We start from the raw sequence: 12,268 nt of genomic DNA, 5'->3' as shown, positions 1-12,268 counted from the left end.
GGTCTACAATGTTTTTTGCCCTTGTGGGCACTTGCCCTCAGTGCAGGTATATGTGCCTGAACTTGTGTCTGCACGGGAGCAGTTAGTTTATCATTCACTTTTACATATGCACCGAGGCGCCCTTTTCAGAGTGGCATCCGCCACAACGGAAGAACAGCAAGTGCAAGAAACTGCGGCAGATGCACACAATCATGCAACAGTTCCTGTGGAAGCTCAGTGGTAGTTGCAGGTGGAACCCGGAAGTCCTTGGTTTTTTAGGGTGTTTTACGCGTGCAAACCAAACATGCAAACGCTCGGATGTTGTAAGTTGTCCGGAGCACCACCCCAAAATGTATTAATATGTATTATTGACATAACTACAATACGCAATATAGTATGAATTATATTTTATTTTCCACTTCGATTTAATTGTTTTAATGTTAAAAGTTAGCATTGTCTTCTAAATTAAATCAATATAAAATCGTATTCCGTTTTGTTTGCTTCACTTTTGCTGTTAAACCAAAAACTAACCCTGCGTTCGATTTTAATTACTGTAACAATCAACATGGGCGGGGGTTAGACATTACAGGGTTTTCAAATTTTAAAAAGTCCTTGTAACTTTAAAATAAAAATTAAACGCACTATCAATATGTCAACCATGTGCTATCCGGGGACAGGAAAAACACCCATGTCGTGGACGGCTCAGGAGTAAGCGCGATTCAAATGTCATGGTGCACCCTCGCCGCTCTCTGTGTGATGCCTGCTGAACGCCGCCCGCGTTGCGCCATTTTGAAATGCTGGGAGAGGCAGAGGCGAGGGAAATCTCAAAGTAGAGTGCAAAGTCTAACATTCGGTGCTTAAGGATTGTAGTTTACTTTCATTGATTTAAAGCAGTTTCGTGCTGTCTGTAGCGACTGGGACGACGACTTGTGCGGTGTTCGGAGTTAGTACGAGCAGCGGTACTACTGGTTTATTACTGGTTTACTCCTCCACTGCTCCTCGGTCAGAACCACCCAGCAGACCCGGGTCAGCAGCTCCAAGTCCAGGGCCCGAGACAGATACCCTCTGTCTGAGCCGCTCATCATGGCAGGTAACTAAGTTAGAAGGCAAACACTGTCAGAGTGTCTTATGCTTTATTAATATTCAACGGTTTAATATCCTGTTCAGCGTGGATGATGCGTTTGTCTCTCTGTTGTGGTGAACGTTAACCACCGCAGGCTAGCTAGCAAGCTGGGATACTTCCAATATGCTAGCGTGTGTCATTGGCCGTGTGGAAGTGAGAGTTTTCCCACAGAAAACCTGCTTCAACCGTTACCTTTGCTTGAGAATATACTACGCAAGTTAAAATATGTCTTCCGCATGGCGAAGCGTGCGACCTTCTTCTCATAACTGATATTTGAGCTAAGTTAGCGCCTGACTGTAACGCGTGTAAAGTTGTCTTTTTACGGCGGTGTGTTACAACTTTGTGTTTGTGTGTCATGTAGGGGCCGGTGGTGGGAACAGTGATGTGCAGTGGTGCTTTTCCCAAGTCAAAGGAGCGATAGATGATGATGTTGCGGAAGGTAAGTCCATGTGTTCACTTAACGTTAGCAGTGGCTAACCCCGCACTGTCCGGTCTGCATCATGTGCATGCTTGTTTTGAAGTTCGCTTTAAAGCTACTGCTACACGTTTTGTTTCAGGTCGCATGCATGTTCTATGAGTGCTGTTGTAGTGCATTCACCTGTCGTAAAAGGGTCATTGGTGTGGAACATACCTGATGATCGACCAGTATGCCTGTTAAACTAGTAGTGGTTATTTTAGCAATCTGTTTGCTTGTGTTAAACTTCAATTGTGTCGCTATTAAGTCCTACTTTCAAAATGGGCCATGTCAAAAGAAAAGCTTTCCTCCTGAACTCCATCTATATCCAGCCACGCAAATGGTGTTATATTTTTAAACTTCTACTGCAAGACCCAATACCATGGAGGTGAAGGGGAAATTCATGTGTGGTGCTCAAAGCATCACAAAATGCCATGCCAAATTAAAACTATAACAACAAAACGTGCTTTCCGGAAACAGTCTTGGTTACTTGATAATTCAAATTAGGACAGCTTTGATTGAACTCTTTTCTACCAAATGGTACCGTACTGTAAACATAATTATACATGAACTAAGATCATATCTGGAAGATATCTAGAAGATTTAGAACAGCTTCTTCCACCAGGCGGTCAGGATGCTGAACTCTCTCCTCTCGCTCCCCCTCTCTCCCCCCCTGCCATCTCTGCCATCTCTCCCCTGACCTCTCTACTCTCCCCCTCACCCACCTTTCCCCACTGCCTCAAATGGAACATACCAGGACATCTACTCCCCCTCACACCCCTTCCCTCATCCAGCACCAGTCACTTTTTATTCTCTGCTGCTACTTGTTAATCCTTTATCTAGGCCCTTATGTTCTTAACTTTTTTTTTCTATTTTATTCTATTTTATTCTATTATATGTTATATGTTCATGTCTATATTACACTGTGGGACTGCAAGAAACGGCATTTCAAATTTTCTGTATGCATAACACATGTGGAAACTTTGACAATAAAGTGAACTTTGAACTTGAACTTGAAGATTTGCCACAATTGTGGCCAACAATCAACGAACTATGATCGCTGTATGGCGCTCTCTCCGCCGTCTCACCATGGAGCATATTCATTAAAATAAAAGTCAGAAAAAAAAGTCTGCGCAACATCATAATACCAGCCATTGTAAACACAATTATACATGAACTAAGATCATACAAAACATTTATTTCTCTCACTCAAAAACACGCACACAAAAAAAACTCTTGAACAAGTTTTGTAGAACAAGTTTTGTAGAACTGTAAAAAAAAAAAAAACGAGTCTGCATTTGGGTCCTTGAACACACCACATCATGAACTGGGGCAAATCCGCCCCTGAGCTTGCGTTGTCGTCCTCATTACGCTGTCCCCTTAATCTCGTACTATCCCAGACTTTCAGAACCCGTTGGTGAAGGTGGATTCTGTCACACTGTTCCGAGCTGTTAGGATCCACTGGCAGACTTGAGAAAAAGCTGATCTTCTCTGCTCATAGCTCTGAATAGCATTGACGGCTAACTGGCTTGCTGCTGTTAGACCGGAACCGGAAGTTGCGGTTGTTGTTGTGGCGGAGAAAAGCTACGGAAAAATCTGTATATAAAGCGCACCGGACTATAAGCCGACGCCTCAAAGCGTGGGGTAAAAAGTCGCGGCTTATAGTCCGAAAAGTACGGTAGTTCCCACTAGAAACCACGGATGACAATGATGTCTGCGATTAGCCTTTACTAACCACAACATTGTGTCTGGAATGACGCTTTGCTGCATTTTATAACTGCCTGCATGTCTAGATGCCACGATGGATAAAAGAGGAAATCTTGTTTGTGTTTTAGTTGAAGTCACCCTCGTGGTATTATGGCTAATATTTACACAGCAGATAATTCAATGAAGGATACTTAATGCACATAAAACGAGATCCCATGGAGCGGGATATTTTATATATGCCGTATATACTGTTACTTTTACTCCGATATGAACAGATAAACCAGTGGTGGATTGTAACTACTCCTTTCCCCCATTGTGCAAATACTTAATTCACCAGTGCCATGAACACCTATGTTTACAGTAGATGATGGACTTTGTGTGTGAAGGACTGCACAGTTGTTGACAGTAAGCTTTGCCTCAGAAAAGGTTGACATGTGATCCTGTCCTTGTGTCAATACATAGCAGTGCACACAGGCTGAAAACACTACAATAGTGTAGTACTCTTGCATTATATGAAGGTTGTATGGAGTCGGATTGTATCAGGCACTTTGTGTGCTGTGTTAGGAGAACAGCAACACTGTAGTGTATATTAAGGTTTGCACTAGCTCAGAATAGTGCCAGCCTGTAAACAAGGATTGATTGTTGTATCGTAGGATTTGATCATGCTTTTTTTAAAAGTCCTGAAAAGCCTCAAATGGCAAGTGTTGAGTAGACTTTTAGTTCCATTGCACACTTGTACATCACTGCTGTGTGGTGTTTTTTTTACCTTGATTGATATGCTTTTCAGGGATTTTTGGTATCATTAACAGGAAATAAGTCATTCAACCAGAAAAGCCTCGCATAACGGTGCAACATTGAACATGCCTCAGATATACACAGCAGGCTCCCTGCTACAGTAGCAAGTAAGACTCAGGAATCCTAGCTAAATACAAAATGTCATTCTAATTACACTACCTCATCGACAGCTGACATCATATCTACTGTTGAGTTCAACCACTCCGGGGAGCTACTCGCCACTGGGGACAAGGGGGGCCGTGTTGTCATCTTTCAGCAGGAGCCAGAGGTAAGTTGTGGTGACTCATGTGACAAAACTAGATTTACAGATGTTCAAATCTTTGTTTTTCTCATTTGATAAATTCATACATTTAGACTTTAGGTCGATAATACCATTTGAAATGAAAAAAACAAACACTCACTTTGATCTGTGGTCTGTCATTGTTTAGACTAAGAATCAGCCACAGTGCCGAGGAGAGTACAATGTTTACAGCACCTTCCAGAGCCATGAACCTGAATTTGACTACCTAAAGAGCCTCGAGATCGAGGAGAAGATCAACAAGATCCGATGGTTGCCTCAGAAGAACGCGGCACAGTTCCTTTTGTCTACAAATGGTTAGTGAACCAGTGTATTCTCACTAAACGTATTCAATGTAGTAAGTACGAGTCAGTGATATTTAGCTATTCTATGTTCCATCTTGTCTTGTGGAGACACCGTTTGGCAGGATTTTAAGTTATCTAAATGTACACACTCTTTTGTTACTTCAGATGAGTTTTTCATGACTTCCGCTCTCTCTCATCGGCAGACAAAACCATAAAGCTGTGGAAAATTAGTGAGCGCGACAAGAGACCAGAGGGCTACAATTTGAAGGAAGAAGATGGGCGATACAGAGATCTCAATACTGTCACAACACTACGGGTGTGTATCGATTGCTTTGTCCCTGTCCCAATAATGTTGACCATGTATGTATTATTAATTATCATTAACCATGTTTTAATATGCTGCAGTTGACTGTTCTCTGTTTGCACAGTAGATTGTGCCTTTAGTGAAGTGTGTCTATAACTTTGAGACTAATTGTGTTGCACTATTAAAAGCTTATTCAATTTGAATTAGTTGAAGCAATGGTAAAGTATTCTTGCAACCATTGTGACTTTAAAAAAAATCATGATAACCGTAGTTCTCAAATAAATGCTAATATGATTGTCACAAATTCTCCCTGAAATGAATGTGATGCTAACGCTGCTCCTCACCTCAGGTACCAGTATTCAGGCCCATGGACTTGATGGTGGAAGCCAGCCCGAGACGAGTGTTTGCGAATGCTCACACCTACCATATCAACTCCATCTCCGTCAACAGTGATTGTGAGACGTACCTGTCTGCGGATGACCTGCGCATCAACCTGTGGAATCTGGAGATCAACGATCGCAGCTTTAGTATCCTTTTGTTTTTTGATTCCATGCAGCCATCATCTTCTGTAGATCTTGACATAATTCTAATAACCCTTCCAGGCAATTCTAACATCTTCCATGTGTTTAAAGAAAAAAGTGTCAAACCTGTCCATGTTAAAGTTAAGTTTGCAGGAGTTCACTTCTGACTCATGTTGGATTATAATCCCACTCATGCATCTTGTTCACTCGCCCACCATGCTTCAGTCAGACTGTGCACCACTCGGTCCCCATAACAACACTGAACCCCGCTGTATGTTCTCTTATATGTTAAGACAGTGAATGGATCAACCCGATTCATTATATAGGCCATACAAAAAACGATATTGTGGCTTGGTGCTGGTCTACCAACAAAAGTAGACACTGTTTTAAGGCAGACTGAACACAAGTACAAAATATATAATGTAATTGGTGTCTACTATAGTGTCATAAATGATGCTACCACCAGATGTCCCCCCAAGTAAGGATTTTTATATGTTTGTACTGGTTAAATAATAAAAATGTTTTTCTTTCATTTCGTTTCCGACGGATCTTTTTAAGTGGTTGAAATGTCTGTTTTCCCCTTTTGACCTTAACCACACTTCTTCAGATATTGTTGACATTAAGCCAGCCAACATGGAGGAGTTGACGGAGGTGATCACGGCGGCGGAGTTTCACCCCAACCAATGTAACACCTTTGTCTACAGCAGCAGCAAGGGCACCATCCGCCTGTGTGACATGAGGGCATCGGCACTGTGTGACAAGCACACCAAACGTAAGCCGATGTCATTTACGCCGTGTGTTTGCAGGGCAGCTGTTAATTCAGAGGCGTGTCTCTGTGAAACTGAATAACAGACAATGAAATGGGTTGTATTTTCTGTGCTGACTTTAGTGGAAGACAGTGCTTTAAAGCATATCAAGAGCCTGCAAATCCCTGATCTGACCGTTTTAATTGTGAGGCCAGTCTTTACGTAAAGGGCAGTGGCAATAGTATATTTATAAAGCAACACAAATGTTGACTAGAGTTGTGTTTAAGTCCCGGACAGTTTGGTTGGGAGGTAGCATCTCTAACAGCTGAGCACCAGCATCTGCAATGAACTCTGCTTTAAACAAGCTTGCAGTTTCCTGCAGCAAAGTCTTAATTAGTGAGGCACCGTACACCTGTGTGAGCTCTGTAGTCTGGAAGCAGAACGTTGAGGGAGATATGGCAAATTTTCATTCAGACTATAGGCCTTTCCCTTCATGGACAATATGTTGACTTGTCACAGTAGGAAAAGCACAGGTGTAAATAATGGAATCAAATATTCTTTATGTCCATTTAGCTGCTTTGATTTCAGGTTCCTGGTGTTCTGTACGCTGACTCACTGTCACTCTCATTGTAACATCATTAGTGTCATTAGAAACACCTGTGCTGTTCTTACTATGCTAAGTCCAAATGTCTCCTGCAAAAAAGGCTCATTGCCCAGAAAGTACAAGTTGTAGCTCTTAAGAGTTTTACAATGCTGGAGCGCCGGTAGCAGCCAAATAATAATTGATATTTAAAGTGTTCACAGAATTTAAATAAAGGGAGGAACCTTGAGTTTAAAAAAAGGAAAGAAAGATTAATCCCTTCATTTCTATGGCAGTAGATGAGTTTGCCAGTGGCAGTTTCTGCATTAAATTGAAATGTCAGGCTACAATGTTATCTAGCTAATCACAAGTAATGGCAGTTAGACGGGGTATACTAATGACATGCATACTTTTCTTTTTTTAAGAGTTTGAAGAGCCAGAGGATCCAAACAATCGTTCGTTCTTCTCTGAAATCATCTCATCCATCTCTGATGTAAAGTTCAGCCACAGTGGACGCTACATGATGACCCGGGACTACCTGTCCGTCAAAATCTGGGATCTCAATATGGAGTCCCGGCCAGTAGAGACATATCAGGTCTGTGACTTAGTTAAAAAGTATTTATTGTTCCATCAGTTTCTTTTCTGTAGATAGTAAGGCCTTTTAATTACACAGAAGTCAGTTGTAATGTTATTTTCACTTGATTGTAACTACAGCGCCTCCTCGTCACATTCTTTTAACAGGTGCATGAATATCTCAGGAGTAAATTGTGTTCCCTCTATGAGAATGACTGCATCTTCGACAAGTTTGAATGCTGTTGGAATGGGAACGATAGGTGAGTATCTAATCTATGATAGGTATTTTATTTCGGAGTAAGCAGAAGCCTTTTGGGTAATTGTTGTCACTCTGGTAGATGTCTATGGTTTCTTCTTCATGCCTTTTGGATTGCCCCACATTTTAAATAGACATGTAACACGCAAATGTTTTGATCCGCCCCATATTTGACGCAACTGAACTGGCAAACAACATCGGGCTTATCAATTACTGTGGTTATCAGCTCAGTGCAGAGCGTAAGGCTGCACATGACTCCACCTGGGTAGCAGAGGGGTTTTCTACTTATGTTCCTGGTATTGGTACACGACCAGAGAACAACCCATTTTGAATTGTTGTGTGTTGTACCATCAATCACTAATGCCATGTCTCTCTGCAGCGTTGTGATGACCGGCTCCTACAACAACTTCTTCAGGATGTTTGATCGAGGCTATCGGCAGGACGTGACCCTGGAGGCGTCGCGGGAGAACAGCAAGCCACGCTCTGTCCTGAAACCTCGCAAAGTAAGCACAGGTGGGAAGCGCAAAAAGGACGAGATCAGTGTAGACAGTCTGGACTTTAACAAGAAGATCCTCCACACTGCCTGGCATCCTCTGGACAACATCATTGCTGTGGCCACCACCAACAATCTCTACATATTCCAGGAAAAACTGAACTAGCGTTTTGTTGAGCCGCTCAGATCTGTTTTCGACATGAGCCCCCACTGCTCTGATACACCATACGTACAAACAATATCTGTCCTAAATCCCAAAATCTTGATATTGATCTGCCCTTTGTGACTTAAGTATTGAATGTGACTTACAAACAGTGGCATAAACACCATACATCCAAGCAGGCCATCGCAAGGACGTGCTCCATGTGTATGACAAGTATAAACATGCAGGGGTTTGTAGAGTCCAGAATTTGGGATTTAGTGTCATGGGTTTTCTCCAGCAGGAGATCTCGGTTCACTACGCTACCATTTGCAACTCCACTACATCCCAAACCAAAGGGAAAGTGTGTTTAATACACAGGTTTGGCTAGATTGTTTCATTCTTCTGTTGTGCCATCGTGACATGATTCATGTGTATGTCATAGCTACCATGTTTTATTAGTTTGAATAGGAAATTCTTTCTACTGGCTATACGTCTTTCTGTCACCAAGTTTCTTTTTCGTGCTGGCCTGAAACACTGCTAATACAAGCTGTCAACACTCCATATTTGCCCCAAGTATTTGTCAAGTTGCCAAGGCTCCCTCACCGCCTCTTTCCTAATGTACAGTATGGTTATGCAGTTAAAGGACTATTCTCATGTTTTAGCTCATTCTCTGCAAAAAAGATTAACTTGCATTACTTCTAACCTTTGTTAGCAGCGTACCAATATTTATTAGATGGTTTATATTCATTTCGCTACAGTAAGAAAGTCAACTTGCATGCAGTAAGTCAAGCGTACCTCAACATCTGACACGAAAAGTCAAGTTCCCTAAAATCAGCAAGACAATGGTATTGTCCTTTATCGTTTAGGAACCATCCATGTTTCTTAATGTTAGTCTTCTGGAATAGAGTTTCTGATACAATAGCTTGTAAATATATTTGCTGAACAAGCTGAAGTTCTCAATCGTTATGCTTGAGTGTCCATATTTCGACTGAATGTTCACCAATGGATCACTCTTCGCGAGCAAGTTTCAAGCCTGTAAGTTGACTTTCATTGTGCATTGAAATGACTTCCTTTAGGTCTGCAGTATTGTCTTTATAATTTCTACTTAATGGCCAAAAAAACCAAACACCAATGTAGTCCTTTAACGTGGTCACAGGAGTGGCGTCTGGTATTGTGCTTTTAGGAGAATGAATGAGAGCTAACCATGCATCCAGTAACCGGTCCTGTAGACTGAAGTGTTGTTCATTTCAAGCTGTCTTGCAGACGAGGTGACTGGTCATATGCTGACTACCATTTAAAGCTCAGGACAAAAAGCTTCCAGTCGGAATGGCAGAACGCCGTGACGTTTCCTAATTCTCTCGTGGTCGGTGGCACCAAAATTGAGCACGGCTGCCAAACTTCCCCACAAAGCCTGTCGTGTTGTTGCAGATCGATCGCTTTAATCTCTGGATCTAGTTTCTGGCTTTTTTTTTAATGATGTTTTGTACTGTACCTGGTGATAAAAATAATAATCACTATAGCTGATTTATTTTTGTATAAATTATGGCAATAGGATTACAGTCTGATCACTGTAGTTTCTTTAGCCGTCTATCTCGGACTGATTGTAGATGGAAGATCGCCTGATGCGGTTACCTTTATGTCGTGACTTTGGGACATTTTGTTCATTCAAGCGGGTATTTCTTTAAAAGCTAGACTTGTGTGACGTTCCTCGCGTGGGATGTCCAAAGAAAAGTACTTTCAGTTGTCAGTACCTCTGTAGTCATAAGCACTATAACAGTTTATTTTTTTTTTATTTGGCTACCTGTAAATTATGTTTGTCGAACTTATTTGGGATGCTTCGGAGTTGGATTCTCAGTTCATTTGGATCTTAACGTTCTGTTTTTGTGCCATGGGTTTTGTTCATTAATCACTTTTGCTCATTGTGAAAGAATAGGCCCCTGTGGGTCCAAACGGGAAAGACATTTTAAATCAACATGTAATGTTAAAAACGCTGGTTTTCTCTAAAGCTGGTCAATTCAGTCGGCAGTGCAGAGTTACTGATTTTTGAATTGTTGTATGAAATGTCTTCTCTCCTGTGATGCAGGAGGACACAGACGTGTTTATTTAAAAATGAGAATTTGTGAAGCACTTGGTTTGATTGCTTAATGCAAGTGGTCGTCAATGACTGTATTCAACATGGGGGGGGGGGGGGGGGTACTTAATGAATTGTGCTGTTTCTCTGCTACATTTCGCTTCATTCACACGCTGCTGATTTTCTCTTCTGGAGCCGACAGGTTGATTAAGGCACAGCTTTCCACTCCATTAAAATTGTTTTGATGACAGATTAAGCCATTGAATCAGGGCACGAAGCATATTGATCCACTGGATCATTATGTAAGTAAATGTGTCACTCCTACCTCTAGAGAACTGATTTCCCATCACTAGGATGCCACTAAAATATCTACCCATCCCAATATGGTGGTGCTGTGGTTGATTGTCTCTCTCAGGGCTCTGGGTAATGTCCTCTAGTAATGAGACTAATCTTTCTTTTTCTTATTTTGGAACCTTTTTTGAAACGCTCATTTTCTTTAGTGTGCTGCAAGTTTGTGTGTTCAAGTGATAGTCCTCATGTCATATATGTATGAACCTGTATAATGTGGCACCTTTGTCCCATTCCTCGGTCAAGGATTGTCCCGTCAATTAGTCGATCAACAAGGAGAGCTGTCCATTCAAAATGTGAGATCCGTGATCTTGACATTGTCCATTCATTAAAAGGAAGCATTTACTCACTTTCTGTGAAATAACTATTGTTGAGAAATGTTTGAAAATACAGAAATCTGGATGCAGATTACAGAAAACCAGAATTGCCACGCTTCGTTTACAATAGAAAGATGTTATGATGTAACATTGGCTTTTTAAAAAATTCCCTTTTTTGCAGGCCCAGCAGAGGTGGTCTTCACGGACCGTATGAGTTTAGGAGCGTTATTGCAAAACGGTCACTGAGAAATCCCTAACCTCTAATCTTCACTTTCCCTTCATATTGTCTTCATAGCTGTTGTTCGAGGCTATGCTGTAATCCACAAAGACGTTTAGAAAAGAACCCTAATGCCTTGCTTATAGTGTAAAGAAGACCGAAGATAATCAAGTGTGTTTCTTGAACGTTCTGGTGAGCCAGACAGGAGACTGCTCAGGGGAATCTACCGCTGCTCTGTGATCAAAACCGCTTACCTTTTTAAATAAAATACAAAAAAAACAAAGCAGCTTTTCAGGACTTTATTAAAAACTGCCTTATTTACAAGTAGATCATACACTTTTTGAAATTCTAGTTGCTATGTTTTTTTTGAATGTCAGAAAAACTTGCTCTACACACGGGATCATCAAAGTGCAAGGAAACAGCCTAAATTGGAGTTATGAGGTTTTTCCACTTGAAGCAGCATTATATACATGTCTAATGTGATGCAGGAGTTCAAACAAAATGCACTTTTTATTTTTGTGAATTTCATTAATTTGTATGTTTTTGTTCATTTCTTTTAAGGGACTCTTGAAGAAAGATTGTGGGTTGAGAGTTTGGGGGGATGACAAAAAACTGCAAATGGTTCATTGTACAGATATGTTTGTCTTTGTCAAATGGAATCAAGAACAATTGAGATGAAAAGTAATAAAGAATTTCAAACCTGAGTTCTGAATGAAAGACCAATCTGGTTCCTGTATGAAAGACTGTTTTGTTGTAAATGTTAAACTGATCACATGGAGACTTGCCCAAGATGTGATTTGTTATTATAGAGATTTGTGTTGTAAAACTAAGCATGCAAATATATCAAAATAACCATGTGAAAGTATGGCAAGGATTATATTAGGCCCATTGCGTCACCAAGGCAGAGTTCCTGCAGCGCTTTAAAAAAGGACAAATTTCTAAATCCCTGCAGTGGTGCCAGACATTGCAGATCTTACTCAAATGTCAAAAAAATGTATTTACCATGATGACTTCTATCCAATTCAAAATACACCAACAAGATCCTTTTCTGGAACTGGAG

The 12,268-nt window shown here is 41.1% G+C and overlaps 1 protein-coding gene across 2 annotated transcripts; it reads left to right on the top strand.

Moving 5' to 3' along the window:
- The first annotated feature begins 241 nt into the window (after window positions 1-241).
- On the top strand, window positions 242-11,898 carry LOC306778888 (serine/threonine-protein phosphatase 2A 55 kDa regulatory subunit B alpha isoform). Of its 2 annotated transcripts, none has more exons than XM_079270612.1 (10): window positions 242-302; window positions 1,464-1,541; window positions 4,229-4,326; window positions 4,487-4,652; window positions 4,844-4,956; window positions 5,294-5,471; window positions 6,073-6,237; window positions 7,217-7,386; window positions 7,533-7,624; window positions 8,000-11,898. In XM_079270612.1, exons 1-10 carry the CDS (start codon window positions 284-286, stop codon window positions 8,277-8,279), a joined length of 1,359 nt encoding a protein of 452 aa, XP_079126738.1. In that variant the 5' UTR covers window positions 242-283; the 3' UTR covers window positions 8,280-11,898. The 2 variants fall into 2 exon arrangements, with proteins under 2 accessions (XP_079126738.1, XP_079126739.1); XM_079270613.1 differs by lacking the exon at window positions 242-302 and adding an exon at window positions 802-1,069.
- Window positions 11,899-12,268: the final 370 nt, after the last annotated feature.

The sequence above is a fragment of the Melanostigma gelatinosum genome, assembly GCF_949748355.1.
Source record: "Melanostigma gelatinosum genome assembly, chromosome: 6".
Taxonomy (NCBI): domain Eukaryota; kingdom Metazoa; phylum Chordata; class Actinopteri; order Perciformes; family Zoarcidae; genus Melanostigma; species Melanostigma gelatinosum.
This window is presented reverse-complemented; position numbering and strand designations above follow the sequence as displayed.

Coding starts and splice junctions, on each gene's coding strand:
- LOC306778888 (XM_079270612.1), top strand. Junction 1,542..4,228: donor AGATGATGATGTTGCGGAAG/GTAAGTCCATGT, acceptor CCTCATCGACAG/CTGACATCATATCTACTGTT. Junction 7,625..7,999: donor TGTTGGAATGGGAACGATAG/GTGAGTATCTAA, acceptor GTCTCTCTGCAG/CGTTGTGATGACCGGCTCCT.